Here is a 20,810-nt window from a genome sequence, read left to right as displayed (position 1 = left end):
TTGGGATGCATTTCCGTGAACTGAGAACAAAGCTCCAAAAAGACTGGAGTGCTGTGTGTGGGGTGGCAATCTCTGGGCCTTTGAAAGTGTGCCCAGTGAGCTGTGAGGACATCTGCCCTGTAACCCTGCAGGGTATTCTACCTGCGGGAACCAGAAATTGGTGTATATGAGTGTGGAGGGTTAGGATGGATCACTTAGCTCCTGGAAACCAGGCTGAAGTCTTTGAAGCAGTTAGGGAGTAGGCAGGAAAAAATGTTAAAGAAATTGTCTCTCCATTCCACTAACTTTGGATTGTATTTGCATGGAAATTAGTGTTTGTGAAATAACCGAGCCATATGGATGCACTGAGATACATGTGTTCTTCTGGTCTGTTGATAGAGGAGCAGTTGAAGGGTGTGGGCTTATCTGGAGGTGGAGTGAATGGGTGGATGTGGCAACACAGGGCGGAGGCAGGTTTGGGGAATATGGCCTATGTAAATTCAGAAGATCTGGGCATTTTGGCAAGATGACACTCCCTTATAGAAAGTTCTATAGGCAAGGGCTTACTTCTGAGATCACACCCCCTTTGAAGTTCTGGAAATAAGTTTGTCACATCTCTGGACAATCTCTCTTTCTGGTGACAGAGGGTAGAAAATGACACCCTGGAATATATAGGCTGTGGGCTCATTTTTATCACAAACGTCAGTGGACACACTCAAGATAACAAAGCAAAGTAACCGATTTTAGGATGTTAGAGTTGCTAGAAGTTTTGCAGACTTCTGTTGGAAATGAATTTGTTAAGAATCATGTTCTCAGTAAGGTAGGCCATTTCTCTTTTCCTTTTATCTTCCTTTATTTCTACCATAGAATTTTATCAGTATTCTCTGGAAACTCTTCCAGGCTTGCTCTTGGGAACAGACAGAGAAAACTAACCTTTAAGGGATGCTCATCATGTGATGGTCACTCTACAGTGTGTATTTTAGATCTACTTTAATTTATTTCACTGTTCTTAAAAATAACTGGTACAGGATCAAAAATAGCCATGGTCTTACCAGCTCTGACTGCTAGCCATTCTTCTTTCTTCATACCACACTGTCTTGGACTAGATGGAAGACTGCAAGGCTAGTGTTCTCTAAGGGAATATGTTCTTGAGATAGTACTATGGAGTGCTTGTGTGTATCTGTGGTACCCACTGGGCATGAGGCTAACCCCATGGCAGAGAGAAGGACCACTAACTGAGTGGGAGAAGAGCAAACCTCTCTCAGGCACAGGTCAAGACCTGGGGCATCTTGGCATGTGTTATTCACTGGGTTGCAAGTTTGGGCTGGAATCTGGGATCTGTATTGTTGTCATCCTCTCCAGAGCCCTACTGCCACACAACCTCCAGTGCTCTGCAGAGAAGCTTCAGTTTGAGAGACACCGATCTTCATTTCTGCATCAGCATGTGTTAGTGTGCGGCTTTTCCTTTTCAGCATCCTGAAATCCTCCCTCAGTCCTCTCTGCTCCACAATACCCAAGTGCAATCAAACTGTGGAGGTGGCAGCTTTGATGATGTCCCTTGAACTTTCACGGATCAAGTGCTTCTGCTTTTGAAGTTTTTTTTTTTTTTTTTTTTTTAAGGAACTGGGGGGCCGGGGGCTGGGGTGGTTGGGAGGCTGCAAAGGAGATTTATCCTGGAACAGTAGGGGAAGGCTTGCAGTGGGTTTGGAGAAAGGTGTCTTATATTCACACCCAGGCCACCACTGTGAGAGTCCAAACTTATCATACTAGAAGTGTCTGGTCAACCTTGCTGGCCATGGGTTTCCTCTTCTTGAAAATGTAGACAATTTCTATAATCCGACACTTGAAAGGTATTCCCTTGTGCCAGGATTTCCAATTTGAATGTTAGCATTGAACTTTCTCATTTGTAGCTTCACCCGAAGCAACTTCTTTTCTTTGTAAAAGTGGATGGTCATTTTTTTTTCTCCCACCCTTCCCTTCCCAGAAAGTTGTCCCATTAACAATGCAGAATAACAGAGGATTAAAGTCATAAGCTCCTAGGAGAAACTGATCAGACCCTTACTAGTGTATAGGGAAACTAAAAACCAAAGGCATGAAGGGACTTACTATGACTCGGTAGGTGACTGGGTGTCAAGTAGAACCCAGGGCTTCTGAGCAAGAGCTCCTTTGATTCCATTTCCCCTTTTTTCATTTGTGTTCTCTCTCTGCTCCATCATCTCCTCTCTGGCCATTCATCTTCTGAGGCCTCCTTATCCTTCTGTTAGTTAAGTGTGAGGTTTGGGTGCTTTTGAATGATATAGAAGAGTGGCTATAATGATCAAGATTAATTAAAAAAAAAAAGACTTAAATCAGAAAATGTAGGGACGGACAAGAGAAGACTAATTCATGATGAAGTCACCTGGTGCCAATACTGTGATGATGGGAAGAGGGATTCGAGACAATGGCTAATGCACTCTTTTCCACAAAAGTGTTGCTGGTTCAGAACCATATGTAAGATGAAGCAATAGGATGGGATTCAGCAGGCATGGCATGGCTTCTACTGAACATAATAGCCAACACTAGGTTGCAGCAGGTGGGAGGGTGGGTGGATGCTTAGGCAGGCAGTCATCTCGGAATATATCCTGACTCTTTAGAGGCCCAAGGGAAAGTAAATTCTCCAGACCCTGCTTTAAGAGATAGATGGGTAGTCCTGTGAAAAACAAGCAAAAACCTAAGATGCCTGCTTGCCTGTTTGCCTCCTTCTCTCCCTCCCTCCCTCCCTCCCTTCCTCCCTTCCTCCCTCCCTTCCTCCCTCCCTCCCTCCCTCTCTCCCTCCCTCCCTTCTTTTCTTCTTTCTTTCTTTCTTTTCTTCATTTCCAGACATTCCATTCAAGTTAGGAAGCTAGGGTATTTGTATTTGATTGTTCTGATGAAATCCCCTCAAGACTTTTCAGGGCAGGGAGCTGACAATCCAGAAAGGTTCTAGAACAGTCTTGTCATTCCAGTCTTTGTATCTGTGCTAGTAGATGAATGTGCTGGAAAAGTTAGAACTCCATGGTTCCTTTCAGCTGGTCCTCCTTTGCCTTTGGGATCTTAGTTTCTGTAATTGTCAGTGGATCTGGTTTGAGGATGCCACTGGCTGTCATGGCCTCTAGCATTAAAACCATAGGCATTCCCCTTGGCTACTCAATAGAATCAGTCACAGAACATCTAGAAGTGTTGATGCTTTAACAGTAGCCAAGACACATTAGAATTTCTGGAGGTGGGATACTGTATCTTTAGCGTTTAAAAGTTTTGCCAGTGATTCTATAGTTCAGTTGGGGTAGTGATCCACTTATCTTCTAGACTGAGATGTGTCTCTTACCTAATCCATTTAGCCATCTCCTCCATTCCTTTCTTCCCTTTCTTTCTCTCTCCCACACTGTTTTCTGAACTATGTTTTTGCTTTGTAGTCCAAGCTGACCTGAAACTCAAGATCCTCTTGCCTCAGCCTTGAGGGAGGGAATGCAGTTCCAGTGTGTCCTACTAGGCTCAGCCGTTCCTGACTTTGTGTGTATTTTGATCACAGGTGGATTCTTCTCACTTACATTGAGGCTATTGTGAAAGAGATGGAGCACCCTAGGAACCCTGGGATTCAGCCTAAAATCATAATCAATTCTAAGGGGCATTGTGTTGGCAAAAGCATGCACTAATGGCTTCTTCAGGCAGACCTTTAGCTTCTCCAGGCTTCTCAGGTGTAGAAATCTGAAGCTGAGGGACAAAGCCATCTCACCCAGAAGGCCCTTGAATCCCTGACTGAGGACTTCTTAATCTTGATTCCTCCTGGTTACATAACCTCTGTGCATATGAAGGTTGCCTTAGCACAATGCCCATCAAATGGAGGAATTCCTGAACATTTTTTGAAATCTCCAAGAAATGAGGAACTTACAATAAGTTATGCTGGCTTCTCCATGCTCTTGAGTGTGTGTGTGTGTGTGTGTGTGTGTGTGTGTGTGTGTGTGTGTGCGTGTGTGCTACAATCTCTGATATAAATTGGCAGCTCATAATTGGTCACTGGGAGAATGTTTAGTCTAGCATTTACAAATGCTGTACACGAGGACTTTCTCCTGATGGTATTTATTAGCATGGCAGTTCATTTATCTCTTAACAAAATGATCCATTTTCTTATGGACTGTAGAAGGCCTCTATAGTCTTGGATCTGCCTTTGGAAGAAAGGGTGTCTTACTCCCTGGGATAACTGTGAAATCATGAGCCCTCTATTCCAAGGTGACCTTTGGGATTCTTGAAAGCAGCTATGTTGCCTCTCAAGCCTTTCCTTTGCAAGTAGAGCATTAGTTCTGTTCCTTCAATCCTTTCTAATCTGGTTTCCAGGCTAAGTGGTACCTTTGCACATGGATACAGTTGCAGAGTTTTCAAGGGATAATAAAAATTCTCCTAGTATATTGTCTTTTTAACAAAAAGGTCTACATATTCTTCACACTCGCCCCCAGCACAGTGTGATACCTGCCCTGTGATGAGTGATGCTATGAAGTAGGGTATAGTTTGGGGTGTAGCTGCTCATTGTAGTTCATGGTCTTTTTTCCCTAAGGCACAACTTGCTGCTAGAACTCTTGATGGACCCAAATTTGTCAGTGTCATCAAAACACTATTCCTGGTTTCTGAAACAGGTAATTTCCCCACTGTTGTTGTTTTCTATCAGAGGCTTTTAGTGTGTGCTTTATCGTTCAGTCATTTGTCTCTTGATCACCAAAACCCATGTGTGGGATGACAAATGTTTTAAGTCTAAGATCCAGTCAGACACATAACAAGTGAATTTGTTAAGACTCCTCCAGGTGACTGTCACTGAAATGGGCACGAGTGGCAGGCATAGGGAGGGGAGAGCTGTCTTATTTTTCAGAAGTACACCCTCCCACTCCCTGGCAGTCACATGGTGCAAATGGGTCTAGAACTGACTTCCACTTGTCATCTGTTCCTTTGTTTCGCCAAAGTAGTAAAGATGTGACCTTCCTTTCAGTGGATTTATGTAGGGGACAGGGTCTTGAGAGTCAGACAGAGTCCTTTGATTTGGAAGTCAGGAGGGATAAGATATGGCTTCACAGCTAACAATGAGAGAGTAATGTTAAGGGTCATTCATCTTGAACAACACTCCATTGACCTCCAAAGTAGTGCAACTACATTGTTCCCATGGGCAGAAAGCCCTCCGAGGGCTGTTCTGCCTCTGTATCGCATCCTCAATGTTGCTTTCCCTGTCATTCATTCATTAGGTTTGTGGTCTTTAGGAGCAGGTGTGATGGCATTTCCATCTCCTGACAGGGGAAGAGAGGTGACATGAGTGTTCAGGGTTGCCTGTCAGATGGTGGATTGGAAAAGAAGCAGTTGTCATGGTGATGGCAGGTTGCGTCCCACCACCATGGAAACCAAACTTAAAAAACAGCTGTTAAGGCTGGAAGTTACAGGATACATTTTGTTTAGCTTTTGTTTTGTTTTTGTTTTTTAAGAAAAGGGGTTTGATTTTTATCCATTTGATTTTTTCCTTAAGACAAGATTGGGAGGTGAGACAAACCATACTGTGGAAAGCAATGAGATTATGAAATGGTACAGCACAGAGTACTCAGGGACTTTCTTCCCATGTTTCTACTTGTTTGCCATCCAGGTTTCCTGCTATGGTGGGAGGGCAAGGGGGAATATGCTGTGGAGCTTCATATTTCCTGTCAGAGCGGTACACTGGTAACTCATTCAGAGAAGCGCAGCGTTAGCTTTCCTGTCCTATAAGGCACAGTGTGGTACACTGAATTGATCTGCTTAGACAGAGACATAATCCAAAAGCAAGGCTTGGGGAAGAGCACAGAGATGGAGCTGAGCATATGGCTTATTCCAGATAGGAAGGGTGGTCTATACGTTGCTACATTGTACTATCTGATGATGTTTGTAGTTTTGGGTTGGTGGAGGTTAGTCCCTTGCTTAGTTAATCCATCCTAAAAGGACGAAAACAACCCAGGATAAATTATACTTAGGCTCTAGGCTTGCAACATTCCAACCTCCCCACAGTCACTGAAGTTCTAATTAGTTGATTAGCTCAGTGTAGTGCACAGTTTCTGTCCTGGAAACTTTTATTCACTCATCCTTTGGGCCGCTCCATTTGCCAGGCTTGGCAGAGGAATGAGTGCTCCAAAGTCCAGATGGAGCCTCTGGTCTTGAACTTTCACACCAGGGTTGACTTCTTACCCCAGACCCTCTCTCTCATCTCTCCCGCAGGGGTAGGTAGCTTGCTGGAGACATTAGAAAGCTTTGTTGATGTCTCCCATTTCCCCCATCCCCTACTTGCACCATGGCTGGGAAAAGAAGGTGGTGAGATGTCTCTCCATGAAGGCAGCTGGCCCAGGCCTGCTCTAATGGGTGTGACTGTCCCTTTCAGACTAAAGGGCTGAAAGCTTGCTCTCATGGTATATGCAGACAGGTTAGACATTAGAGAGTCCTATAGGGACTTTCATCTGGGGAAGGGTAAGGATGATTTTAACAGGTGAAAACATACTCTGTTGACGTGATGGCCATAGTGATGGCCAAGTGATGGCTGTGTCTGTGGTTTGGGCACAGGTCTGGCCTCTTCTCTATTACTCATCCCTGCAGGACAGATGCCTCTTTCTCTATGGCCTCGGGCAAAGTGGATGTGATCTCACTGGCATGATCTCACTGTGTCTCCAGCAGGGTCCGGAGGAGCTGGAGCCGGACTTCTGTGGTAGTTCAGTCTCTCCTGTTCTTAGCTCTAGCCTTGGGTGTGATTAATGTCCCTTCTAATCACTGGAAGAGATTGCATCAGAGCCATCAGCTTCATAAATTCTCCTCTGGGGACTGCTGTTTGGAAGAGCTCTTTGTAATCTCAGGAGGTCCTGCACCAAATGTCTTTGCTTTCTTCCCAGAGGCCCATTACCATAATTTTCCTTTAAATTCATTGTTGGGGTAGCTGTCTTCGGTGTCACATCATAGCTGTAGCCACCCAGCCCCCTTCTGGAGGCTGTGACCACAAACAGATGCTTCCCCAAAGCCTTGAGCCACAGAGGACACTTAAGAATAGATTTAGTAGGATAATAGAGGTGCCTGGGATTTGCTTAGGGGCTTCGTGTTCCTCCATCATTTTGGGTGCTGGTCCTTTTTGTCTTTCTAGTTTCTTCTATGGAAATGGATGGTGGTGGCCTCCCTTCCTTTGAGCACTGTGTTGGGGTAACTTTTGGAGTTAGAGCCCTGATTCTTGTTTCTCATTGTCAAGTTTCATTTTCTCTATAGGTCCAAGGTAAGATCCTGATTCCTTCCTTTCTTCCTTCCTTTCCTCTGTCATTTGCAACTTATTATTTTCTTACAGTGTCTCTTTGGGATGGAGCTCCGACAGAGTCACAGAATAGACAGGCTCTTTACACAGATTATTACATTTATGTCCAGCTGAGGAGGAATGGACATATGCGAAGACATGGAAACTATCCTCTGAGACTTTTACATCTCTTCAGATCACCCATTCCTAAACAAGGAAGCGAAAGGGAAAAGTAGGACTCAGACCTTGCCAGCAATTGTCCTGGGTCTGAAGCTAGTGGTAGGGATGGCTAATGGAGGTTGAGATCTATCTCCTGGGAGGCAGGAAGCAATTGCAGAGGGTCTCCAGAGCTCTGGCAAATGCCAGAATGGGCACGTTCTTGTCCCCACAGACTATTTTCTCCATTAGGCCTGGAACTTAAAGAGAACATAGTGTTCTGTCAATCTGCCTGTCCTTGGTGGCCCTCAGATCATATTTGTTTGCCTTCTGCATTGTGATGAAGGCTCTGTGAGGGAACACTGAGAGCAGAGGGGTCTCAGAACACCTGGCTATCATAGGAGGGCATAGTTTCCTAAGACTCCCTACATTTGCTGCTTGCAGCCTAGGACTTTCCCAGGCCTGTGCCAGCAGATGTGACTCTGAGATACTGGCTTGGGTCAGGGTAGCTCTGCTTGCAGGGCAGCACAAGGCAGGAGCTCAGACAGGTCCCTAGGGCTCTGTTGGTAAGCAGAACCAGCACCACAGCAGCCCTAGGTCCACCCTCTGTCCTGCCCCAGCTTTCGTTGCTAAAGAAGGAACTAAACAAATGGCAGGTGTGCAGGCCGAGCCATGCTGCTCAAATTAGCTGTGTTGCTAAGGAAACCAGTCAACTGGTTGAAGGAAGGAGCATTGGGTAAAAGGGATAAATCAATAAGCGAACCTATTTTTATCATTTCCCTAATGATTGTCTTGAAGCTGCTAGACAGGGAAGGGGAAGAGAGAGCGGCAGCAACACCAGTCCTCATTAAGGCTTGGAGGGAGTGGGGAGTGAAGGGGTGTTTGGGAAGACTGCCAGGAAAGTTTATGAAGTGAGGCCCCTAGCGAGATGGAGGGGTGGCTTCTTTGCAGGCTCAGAGCTCTTTTATGGTCATTTTCTTCTTGGGCTTTGTTCTCCCGCATTTGATCTTTCAGGGATCTTGCCCAGTCTTTCTAGGTCCCTCATCTTTATACTGAGGTTGATGTGGACTTTGGTATTGGTTGGATTTTTCTTCCCCAGAACACATATAGCTTTAATTGGTTTTATGATTATTGCTTAATACATGCTCATTATAACAGTCAGGCAATGGATAAAGGAGTAAAGAAAAAAAATGAAAATCACCCTATTACTCAGAGAAAACCCATTATCCTCCTAGCAAAGCAGGACCCTCCCTACCCCCACCTTCTCCCTCTCTCCTTAACATTAAAGAGAATGTCTGTGTGTACTGGTTCTCTTTCTTCTTCTTTTGATAGATAATGTATGCCCACAGTATACAGTACAAAAGTTCAGATGGGAATACTGTGTGGGGAGAACATGGTGCATCTTTTTATAATGCTACTGCAGGCTCTGGTTGGTGTCTCCGTCCTATCCATGTATCGATTAGTCACTTATTAATTAAATATCAATCATTACATACCCACTATCTCCAAACACAGTGTTGGTCACCAGGGACAGGCATGTGTGGGACAGGCAAAGCCTCTGCCCTCAGCCACCCAATCCTTTCTGTTTCATTGGCTCCATTTGTTCGGGTCTTAAAATACAGTCTAGACTCTGTGATGGCCATTCTCCAAAGTATGCTTCAAGCCAAGCCTGGAACATAATGGGAATCACTGAATTCCTAGGTAGAATGAGAATTCTGCACAGATAGACTTTCATGCGTCGCTGACTGTGACTGCTTTCATGCGTCGCTGACTGTGACTGCCACGAAGGGTACTGTTCTTTGCAGCTGTGGTGACATGTGGCTTCCTTTGGTCTCTCCAAGTCACATCTTTTGCCTTGTCGAGTTGAAACTATGGGCTGTAATCTGTAGTCCAGGATCTTCTCCTGGAGATGGACCAGAGCCTTTGCTATTGGACTTGAAGTCTGCTAGCAAGGGGAAAGGAGTCACCTTACAGAGACTAAGGTCCTGTATTAAGCAGTGGGAGGGGAGCTGCTCCTTCGGTGGAGAGCCTACTTGCATCCCCTCCTTCACTGAACATTCATTAAGCTCTTACTGTGTACCAGAATCTCTGCTAAGCACAGCCTATGGAGAGTGAAATGAAGCACCTGCATTTGAGGTATAGTTTCTTGGAGGAGATAAATAGAAGATACCAAAAAAAAAAAAAAAAAAAAAAAAAAGTACAATGCAAAGAAAGATGAATAAGGAATAGTGTCACCATAGGAAGCTTCAACTTATAACCAGAAAAGAGAAAAAGACCACTGCAAGTGATAGCAGACATCAGTGTCTGTTCTTTATATTTTCTTCAAAAAGTGAAGTAGAAAAGAAGCTGGAGAAAAGGGCTGGGACACAGTGGTGGGACACTGCCTCCACCCCTGAATGTCTTCCTGCTTGCCTTTCTTTTGCCTTCCCTCACCCACATCACAGTTATATCATTTCCTTTATCCCTCCAGCTGAGTTCTCCATGAGGTCTAAGTCTGGAAGACCTAGAGAGGCAACCCTCTGCAGGTGGTATGTATCTGAACAGTTTAGAACAATATAATCCAAACCAGTTGCACACAGCTGCTCTGAAATGGGTCTTTGAACACTTGACAGTAGGCAGACGATTTAGCTGGGGAAGGGAGTGAGTCTACGATTGTTTTTAGACTTTCTTCGTTTCCCTCAGAACTGATGAACTGCTAGATTCCCACCTGTACTGGATAAAGTCATCAAAGTAGAGGAAGCCCTAAAAAAAAAAAAAAAAAAAAAAAAGCCTCCATAACGTCAGGCTGTAGGCAAGGCTGTAGGGCATTTTCTTAATTAGTGATTGATGGGAGAGGGCCCAACCCATTGTGGGCGGGGCCATCCCTGGGCCTATAAGAAAGCAGGCTGAGCAAACCAAAAGGAGCAAGCCAGTAAGCAGCACCTGTCTACATCCTCTGCATCAGCTCGTGCCTCCAGGTTCCTTCCTGCTGTGTTTGAGTTCCTGTCCCTACTCACTTCAGTGATGGACAATGACATGGAAGTGTAAGCAGAAAAACCCTTTCCTCCCTCCCCCCACCTTGCTTTTTTACCCATGGTGATTTGTCACAGCAATAGAAACCCCAACTAAGTAAGCCATCACCTTTTGATTCTAGTATTGGGGCCTCCAGAGACTTAACCAGTGACAGACCATTTATTTTACTTTTCAGCCTCCAAGGTCAAGAGCCATTCTTCTGTCCTGTAGTGAAGTGGCCACACCTTCTCCAGGCCAGTCCCGTGTCCCTAACAAGCCTCAAATATCTGAACCAGATGGTGAAGTTTATGGACCTTAGCAAGGGGTTGCAGATGGAGGCGGCCTGGTTAAGGAGATGCTGGTGTGGCAGTGAGATTGGCGGGGCCAGCATTCTAAGTAGGTATTGGTGGGGAGAATGTCTTGGGAGAAGTGGAGCTGCTACCGACCTGTGTGTCAGCCTTGCTTGAGGGCTCCCATCCTTTCAGTCCTTGGTTTTCCTTCCCAGCCTTCCAGTGCAAGAATTCGAAACCCCTCCTGCTCCCAAGCAATCACAGACCCAGTCAATCCACAAGAGGCAGGGATTTATATGTCTTGAATGAGAAAGTGATTTTTCCCAGGGAGGTCTTGGGTCCCTGGAGGTGCTGAGTAGGTTTCAGAGCTTGCACAGGACAGGGCACTTCTAACCATGGGCAATAGCCAAGTGAGCCTAGTGCTTTTGTGAACAACTTTATTAATAGTATTGACGTGTGTGTGTGTGTGTGTGTGTGTGTGTGTGTATGTGTGTATGTGTGTATGTGTGTGTGCGCGCACGCGCCCATGTGTGTGTGTGGTTACATGGAAGAGGCAATGTATGTGTCACTCAGAGATACCAGCCCCTCCTCAACTTGTGGTCAGTAAGACCTGTTTTTTCGTTTGTTTTGTTTTTTGGTTATGAGCCTAACCTTTAACAGCTGAGCAGAGCCATCTCTCCAGCCCTTGTTTTTTAAATCAGGGCTCCTAACAATGTTCCTGTGAGTGCCATTCCCAAGAGATGCTCTGAACAAAGGATTGCATGGTGAAGCAAGTTTGGAATGTGCTGCATCCTGCTCCCCACCCCACTGTGTGTAGTCACACACTGTGTACAGTAGCATTAAAGGCTCCAAGCAGTCCTGCTGGGAAGGAACCTACTTCACTTTACTTAACCCAGGCTTCCCTCATTTATTTGATTGCAAGTTTCTGTAGCACTAGTATTTTGTGACCTACATTGTAGAAACAGCACCCCAGATGCCCTCAGCTTCTGTAGCCATTCATCAGTGCTGTGTTGGCACGCTGACAGTTTCCTCTCTGGACCAATTTCCTAAGCAAGGTCAGAAATTCCTCCACCACCACTTTTGCCTTATTCTCACTATCATCTGATTGCTTTGGGGATTCCAGGCATCAGCACCAGGCCCAGGATAGCTTGGTCTGCTCTAGAGTCTTGTGGAATATTGACCCTGGGTTAGTTCATTGTCACTGTCCATGCAAAGTGCTAGGTTAGAGCCAGCTACATGACCAAAGTGTGCTCCCTTCTGATCCTTGTGCTTCGGGTGGCCTTGCCAGGGTTTATGTTGGGAGGGGACTTGTCCTAAGACAGTGAGTGTGCATGCTAGTGTGCCTGCAGCTTGCTTGGCCCTCAGAGGTTGCCCTAGCTTCTAGAGTTTGAAACAAAGTATGTCTGGTAGTACTGATGGGCTTCCATGAAGTGGCTCCCCTCCAGCTCTGAGGGCTTCAGGAAGCAGAGTAGAATCTGGGATGGGAGTCCATCCAATGAGGCACATCCATTTCCAGATCAGGTGGCTAAGCATGAGGAAGCAGAGGGTTGGGGATGCTATGTGAGAACTGGAGATATGTGGGAAGGAAGGCCTGCCAGCTGCTGGAGAATGCCTGTGACTCGGGTACATGGGAATGCCGGGAGAGATGGTACTCCAATCTACCTTCCCTTTAGACTCCTGGGATAGCCTCACAACCAGAGCAACTGGTGGGTGTACATGGCCTCTGCCTGCAGAATGCTCTGGTCTCTGCCCCTCCCCAGAGATCACTGGATGCTCATCTAATGGGATGGGAAGAGAGGTAAGGGGTAGGGGGGCTTCTTTATGATCTGGCCGTCTTCTGTGCTAGGAAAGAGGTGTTTAGGTCCTGTGTCCTCACAGCTAGCCCCACTCTGTGGGGTGGTAGGAGAATGATCTCTGTCCTTCCCTCTTTGTCAGATGAACTGTCCTTCGCCCCCATCTGAGCTGTGGAATTTGCCAGAGAATAGGTTGCACTCCAAGGCTAGTGACACATCTGGCTTGTGTTTGTCATAACAGTAATTACAGAATGAAATCCCAACTTGTGGGATGACTGGGCCCTGGGAGGGAGCGGCCTTTTCCCTTTTTTAGGCATAGACTCACCTTCCCTCCTCTCCCCTCCCCTCCCTGAAGCTTATAGCAAAGCCTTTCTGCAGGAGTCAGGGTGCTTGCTTTGAGTCATGTTTTTCAAAGAGGCTCAGAGGACACCTCACCTGTCTATAGAAAAACAGCAGGGGAAAGCTCCTGTGTTTACTCAATGGATTCACAGCTTGGCTGAACTCTGCCATGGTAGATTCCAACCCATGCTATGCCCCTATGATCCCTATCAATGCAGATGCTTGGGAGAAAGCATGGGGAGACCAAGTGCTTCTCCTGGCCCTAGGATTTGTTTTCTGTGCCAGCTATGAAAACCGAAGGGGGCTCACATGGGGGGGAATGGTTTCCTTTCTAGGGATTCTTTTCCCCCCAGTTGATCAGAGGTTCTGGGGAAGGGGAGTGGCCCCAGGTATGACTCTGAGAGGGTGACAGACAGCCACAGCTGAGTCTTTATTGAGACTAAAGCTGGTTCTTCTGCCCAGGCATATGAAGGCATGGGAAGAGCAGAATCCTGTTACCTGGTTCATCTTGCTTCTTCCTTCTTTCCCATCAGTTTGAAGCCCTATTTAGTTGCTGTTTTTATATTTTATTTCATTCATCATTTGGGGTATCTGACATATGACCAGCTCTGTTATTTATCACTTGCTTCCTTTTCTTGGAGAAGATGCTTTTTTTTCACCCACTAGCCCTAAATGATTGTGAATATAAATCATTCAGATTGCAAGGGCCAGCAGAAGGAAGAGGTAGGGGTGTGTGTGTGTGTGTGTGTGTGTGTGTGTGTGTGTGTGTGTGTGTACATGGCTATCTTAAAGGCTGCATCTTCTCTTACATGAACTGGATCCTTAACTCCTCTTTTTCACGCCATTTGAGTATATGATCCTGGCCACCATCATTGCCAACTGCATCGTCTTGGCCCTGGAGCAGCATCTTCCTGAGGATGACAAGACCCCAATGTCCCGAAGGCTGGTATGTATGTGCTTCCTTCTCCCTTTCTCCTCCTGGTTCCTCTGGCACCACCCCATTTCCATACTTCCCTTCTCATACAGCTCTGTGTAGACTTTGTTCTTTGCTGAGGGACAGTTATCAGTCAACCCTACTGGAACTCATGAGGAAGAGTGATTGCAAATACTTTTCTGTGCTCATATGGTAGACAGGCAAGAAGAAAGGGCAGGCATGAGGACCATTTGCTTCACTCATATTTCCTATGGGACTGTTGAAGTGAGAAAAAAAGGGAGAGCCAGAGAGAAGGGAGGAAAGATGCTGAAAGCTGAGTGTGTTGGTGTTTATGAACTTGCTAGATGCTGACATCCTTATTCTCCTAAAGGAATGATTCACATGTCTAATGTATTCCTCCAGAAGAGAGCACACACATTATTTTAAGTTCAAACACATGGGCGAGTGGCCAGTCTGATGACCCAGGCATGAGAACTCTGAAGTTCCCAGCTGGTGTAGAGACCCAAGAAACAAACTCCTTCTAGGCAACACTATGCCACTGGGGATGTTCAGGAGAAAAATGGACACATCTGTCCATTTTTATAGCACTTTCCCCTATTCTGTGTATTCCGTGCAGTTTCAGGCACTTTTTGAACCTTCTGTAACTTAAGCCGTACTGGTACATGAGGCTGACCATCATGGGTATGCAGGAGATAGTTAGGATGTGCCTTTGCTTGTGTCTCATATGGAGCAATCCTTTTATTGTTCCTCTGTCCTTTGTCTTTACAGGAAAAGACAGAACCTTATTTCATTGGAATCTTCTGCTTTGAAGCTGGGATCAAAATTGTGGCTCTAGGGTTCATCTTCCATAAGGGTTCATATCTCCGCAATGGCTGGAATGTCATGGACTTCATTGTGGTCCTCAGTGGGTGAGTCTTCTTCCTTCTTGCTCTTTGTGTGTGACATGAGGTAGCCAATATGAGGAACACAGGGTCTGCAGAGATCAAATAGAAGATGATCAAGGCTCAGAGTCTCCATGGAGCTTTACTATAATGAACCTATTTTTTGGAGGAGCTGGGTACATGTGGCATTAGGCGGAGGCATGGGACTCTCAGTCATGCTTCTGACTTCCAATTGTGTACTTGCTAGATTTCTGAACACCCAGTGTCCCAAACAGGAGCATTTTCACTGAAGCAAGCAGCTTGTTCTGGTCTGGAGGAGGGGTCATCCCAAGAGCTCAAAGGATGCAGCAAAACACCCAATTTCTTTAGGCAATTGGAGAGGACTCCAATTATGTTTTCTGAACTAAAGATTAAGATGAACACACTGAAAACAGACTGAAATGATTTATAGATTTATTAATGGCATAAAATTGAATTGCATCAAAATGTTTGATAAGTTATTCCTTAGAACTTAATATAGTGTATCTTGGGACTGACCCGGTGCCATAGGCACATAATAGGATGGTGATCCATTTAGGTGAATATTTGCAATATCACTCATTTGGGTATGAACATAGTATGAAGATGAGGAGTTTCATAGGATGAATATAGTAGGAGACAGGCCCAGCACTGTTGATGGCAGATGTGATGGGCTTTAGCATTGAAGTGATGAGAATTCGGTACAGGTTTCTCTGGCTTGTGAGTCTTTGGGTCCATTGGCTTTTGGTGCTTTCAGGAGAGAAGGATAAACCTGTGTAGGTATGGCATGGAAATTACCTTCCTTAGCTGCCTGGCTCACTGCTGAGAACAAGCAGAGCTTCATAGGACCTGAAGAGAGAAAATATTATAATGAACAAACACGAGGAAAAAGGAAATATGGAGGGAGTTGTTGGGTAAAGCTAAAGACAAAGTGAGTTTGGGAGCCATGTGTATCTCTCCATTGTCTTGTGATATAGACCCATTTTTAGCTTCTAGGCTGAGTAAAGGAAGTAGGTGAAGATATAATGGCTTACAGTATAGCTCATAAACAGCCAACCTCAATATAGGTAATGGATGAATATGACTGAATGATCATGTTTAAAAAGTATTTGCTGCCTTATAGAAGGATTTTCTGTAGGTTATTTTTCAAAAAATACTCTAATGGTAATTTTAAATATGACTTAGTATATATAGTACCACAGGAGTATAATGCCACAGAAAATGTAGCACACTGGAGTGATGTTTTAAATGTCTCTAAAGATTAGAAAAGTCTTAAATGAGAACTTGGATCATGTTATATGATATATACTCTATTAGAAAAGTCCTAAAAGAGAGCTTGGATCATGTTATAATCAAGTGTTATTGATGGTGGTGGTAAGGGTGTGTGTGTGTGTGTGTGTGTGTGTGTGTGTGTGTGTGTGTGATTGGTCCTGTTTGATGCTATATGCATTGAAAACATTTGAAATTTCTGGTCTAAGCCAGTCATTGTCATTTTAAGCTGTCGCATTGATTTTTAAAAATACAGAAAAATCAAAAGAGAATAAAAAACCTGTTCACTGATTTGAGGGCAATTTCTGATTTTTACGGCATCTTCTCCTAGCTCTTTAAAGCTAAGAAATCTTTCTTTCAGATGTCTATAATTTTGCTGCCTTTCTCAATATATGATGGGCATATCACACATCATTCCTTACTCTACTGAAATTTTGTGGTGACTGATCAACACTTTAAGTGGATTACGCAGCTTGCTTCTTGTTTTTACTTGTTATTTGACACTTAGATTGCCTTCTGGTTTTGGCTATAATAATCATTAAAGATGCTCTAACATACATCTTTTGAGTGTCACACTTTACTAGACATCTGACAGATTGAAATGCACTCAGTTCTCTGTATCTTTGGCTTCTGAGCAGATCCAGTGAAGCATGGCTAGGAAATATTTGGGTAAAATGCATCTATACTGAGCACAAAAAGACTTTTTATCCTCATCACCATTCCTTAAAGCAGTATAACTAATGTTTACATAGCATTTATGTTGCAGGGTCTTGTAGGCAGAAATGACTTAAAGTATCCAGAAGGGAGGATATGCATACATTATATGTTAATAACATGACAGGGTCTCAGAACAAGTCTTCTCCAGGTACCATAAAACAACTGGTACTTTGCAGGGGGATCTAGTGGTTCTGGTGTGGGATGTGGGGTCTGTGATGGGTGTATGGAGGTGGAGGACCGTCGCCATTTGACTGGCCAAGGGAAGATTAATAGGAGCTTTAACAGGGGTTGACTGTCACAAGATTGAAGGAGCAGATTTATGGGAATCTGCAGGGGGTACTCTTGTTGTTATAGTCAAGAAGCCCTCTATTCCTTACTTGTATGTCCAGGGAGTGCTAGAGCTTCACCAAGCCAGTTGTCCTATCTGAGCTGTCTGCCCAGCTTTCTTGGTGGCTCCTCAGACTTAGATGGCTTTCTGGGTGACCTTGAGAAGCCAATACTTTCTAGTTGAACCAATAAGACTTTGCTCCCGAAACCATCCCACCTTCAGCCCAACATGCAAGTATTTTCAGTTTACATGCAGATGGCTTCCTGGCAACAGGTTCACTGTACACTTGACTGCTGAGAGAGAGGGCTCTGACCCACTGCAGTGGGATGGATAATTGAACTGTCTTATATCCATGTGTTCATCTACCATCTTGCTTTGCTGCTAAGAGACATACTCTGAAGTCAGCTCACATCTTAGAATACTGGCATGGAAGAGCTTGACGATGCTTTTTTTTTTTTTTTTTTTTTGTGGCATATTAAACTACCAGGAATTTCACGGTTGTGGGGTCTTCATGTCAGTTAAATATGTTGTGGTACTCACTGGTGAGACAGGCAGAACATATGTCAGAAATGAGTGGCCAGTACCCATGGAAGTTAAGTCATTTGTTCACTATCCCCTGCTTTCTGGTGGCAGATCCAGGAATTTAGATTATGCCCTCTTTAAGGCCGCTCCATGTGTCCCCTCTCTTAGCCACACAACCTTCCCTTTTTTTCTTTTTTCTTTTCCTTCCTTCCTTCCTTCCTTCCTTCCTTCCTTTCTTTCTTTCTTTCTTTCTTTCTTTCTTTCTTTCTTTCTTTCTTTCTCTTTTTTCTTTTTTGCTTCCTTGACACCTGCATCCAGAGTTAACCCTGCTGACAGCTCTTCCTTCCCACCTTGTCTTCAGGTGTCACCTCACATTCCACTCCTGTGCACAGCGGGGAGTGACAGTGTTGGAGCATGATGCATGACACAGTGCTTCAGGGCTGAGGCTGCACAACATCTTAGCTCTTAGTTTTTGGTGGTGGGTGGGGGGCGGGAGGGTGGGTGCTGTGACATCAGACAGCAGGCTCATTAGCCTGTTGCTAAGAGACAAGTATTTGGGGTACTGGAGTCACCACGTTCTGTCTGCCACTCCTAACCTTTAGTATTCTTAGATAGTAAGTTGAAGTTGTGCATGGTCCAGAGTCTGCTTATGTCAGTTATTTCATGTAACATGTATAAGCCATTTTCTACTGCTACAGAATATCAGACACTGGGTGTTTTTTTTTTTTTTTTTTTTAAGCAACAGAGATTTATGTAGCTTACACTTCTGGTGTCTAAAAAAGTTCAAGAGCTGGCACTGATGTCTGATGAAGCCCTTCTTATGTCCTCACAGAGCCAAGGACAAAGGACATCATATACTGAAGAAGAGAGGGCAACTAATCCAACCCATCCTTTTATTAGAAGTCTGCCATCAGCAGCCCATTCTGGTTTTATAATAGTTGTAATATATGCTTTAGGGAGGTGTCTGCACAACTTAATCACTTCAGAAAGGTACCATTCTTGATACACTACAGTGCTACTTAAATTTTAACAGGGGCATTTGCAGGGGGCATTTAGACTTCAGTAGGGATCTTTTTGGCCTCATCTTCCAAATGACGACACCAAGGCTTACAGAGGGCATGCGTCTCAACAGCAGACACTCTATCTAGGACCTGAGCCCACATCCTCTGCTTGTAAGTCTTTTCTTCTGCATTCTTCATACTCATACTGTTGTGACCTTTGCTGCCCCAAAGCTTTACAGTCATGTGTCACTGTGATTCATATTCCTTTGTTCCTCTAGAAGCATTGGATGGAATGTAGCAGGGAAGCACATCATACATGAGTTCCAATTCAAAGCAGGGGCTGCAAGTATGGCTTGAAGAAGGCAAACCTCCTGTGTTATTCTGAGACTTCAGTTTGTGAGCTTGGAATACAGTGCCCTGCTTCATGGCAAGGAAAGAATGTCAGCTCTTAGTGTAATGTCATTTGGTGCAAGAAAATGTAGATCAAAAGGTCCAGCTGACTTCTTCCTAACTGGCTTGTTCAGTATTCATTAATTCATCCTTTTTTTTCTCAACAAGATGAATATTGTTGACTGAGAAATGCCATAATCAGTGTATTCTCATCTCTGCTGAAATGAATTTCTATCTACTTGAACTTCGGACCTCTCTTAAATTGGTAACAATTCAGGAGGTTCTATGATTAAATCCTTGTCAAGCCACCTGGAATATTCTATACTACTTAAAATCACTAGTATATACCAATCTTAATAGGAAATTATTGAAACTAAATATAACAGGGAATAATAGGAGACAATAAAAATTCAGTCACCCCTAAACCACTGGTGAGAGAGAGTAAATGGGGAGACATCTGTGCTTATGACCTTTCATTTCATCTATCCAGTGTCTGTAATATAGTTACTGCTCAATAAATTCCGATTCTTTTCCTCTTGTCTACAAGATACAAGAAGAGCTGAGGGAAGTCTGGACCTGGAGAGGCAAGAGGCTGTCTCCATACATTCCCTTTGGTCTCACTAGGATCTGTGTCTACAGTTTCATCTGCCCAGCTCACACATTTAGGGAAATGGAAGCTGAGAGTACATACCCCAGACTAATAAGAAATATTGGGCTCTCGGTGATATCGCTTTGGGAAATGCTTTTTGAATGGTATGAGTGGGATCAAGGTTTCTAGACCTAGCTGGAGGAGGCAGCCAGGGAAAAAAAGCAGTACATCATTTGTCTTATAACAACAGTTTGCATTTAACAAGCCATGAACCAAGGCCTCCATTTCGTAGATATTTCTAATTTGTAGAAGTAGTGCCACAGGTAAGAATTATTAGGTTTAATTATTCTCCAGGCCCATCTCAGGGATGAATATGCTAAATCACAGAAAATTTTAATAATGTGCTTGTATCCAAATGAAGGCTATAACACTCTCCCTTTATCCACACTTTAGCTTCCTGCAGTTTTAGTTATCTGTGGTCAACCACAGCCTGGAAAAATTAAGTGGATAATTCATAAGTATTGAATGGCATCCCTTTCTGAGTAGCATGGTAAGATCTCTGGCTATTCCTCACTATCCTGCCTGGCACTTGAACCAACTCTTTATCTAGGGTGCCCATACTGTGTATCCACACCTACCCATAAGACAATAGCCCCTCTGTTATCAGATCCTCCTTCAAGGTATTGCAAAACATGTTCCTTACTTAATAATGGCCCCCAATTGTGAATGTAGTAATATTGCCAATTTTCTAGTATGTTGTTGGAACCTATATTATAATTATTAATTTTGTTAATCTCTTAAAACTGTCTAAACTATAAGTAAATGTTATCACAGGGAAGTAGGTATGGAAGCACAGGGGAAGTCATGCTGTGTGGAGTTTTGTACTAGCTGTGGTTCTTGGTGCCTCCTGGAAGTCCTGAGCCAGATCTCTGGCAGATGAGGGAGGCAGTTCAATATGGTATGCACAGAGTTTGAACCCAGCCTGTCTGCCTTTACTGTCTGGGTTCCTTCTCTGAGCTATAGTACCTCTTGAGCTCAGAGATGCTACTAGCTGTCCAATGCAGCTGAAGAAGTTCAATGATGTCTCTTTAGTTCCTCTGTTGGTTCAGGCTAGTGTGAGCTGTATGCTGTTCTTACACTTGGGGGATCTTCATTTTCAGTTGTGATCCAGTCCTGATATTATTATGGAGCTACTTTTGAAGTTCAAAGCTGCTCTTGGATGGTTAGATAATCTGTTGTCCCATTAAACATGTCAGTTACCTCAGCACATGCTCTTGTATCATGGTGAGAAACTGTGCAGTGGGCACTGGCCTGTTTGAGTGGACATGTAG

General features: G+C 44.3%; 1 protein-coding gene across 1 annotated transcript in view; it reads left to right on the top strand.

Annotated features, from left to right (window-relative positions):
• Cacna1e (calcium voltage-gated channel subunit alpha1 E) overlaps positions 1 to 20,810 on the top strand; it is a 452,501-nt gene that overhangs the window by 162,724 nt on the left and 268,967 nt on the right. The window contains exons 4-5 of the mRNA XM_051186002.1: positions 13,671 to 13,776; positions 14,533 to 14,672. Of these exons, the coding sequence (XP_051041959.1) occupies positions 13,671 to 13,776; positions 14,533 to 14,672 (246 nt within the window). The remainder of the gene's footprint in view (positions 1 to 13,670; positions 13,777 to 14,532; positions 14,673 to 20,810) is intronic.

The sequence above is a fragment of the Phodopus roborovskii genome, unplaced genomic scaffold (assembly GCF_943737965.1).
Source record: "Phodopus roborovskii unplaced genomic scaffold, PHOROB, whole genome shotgun sequence".
Taxonomy (NCBI): domain Eukaryota; kingdom Metazoa; phylum Chordata; class Mammalia; order Rodentia; family Cricetidae; genus Phodopus; species Phodopus roborovskii.
This window is presented reverse-complemented; position numbering and strand designations above follow the sequence as displayed.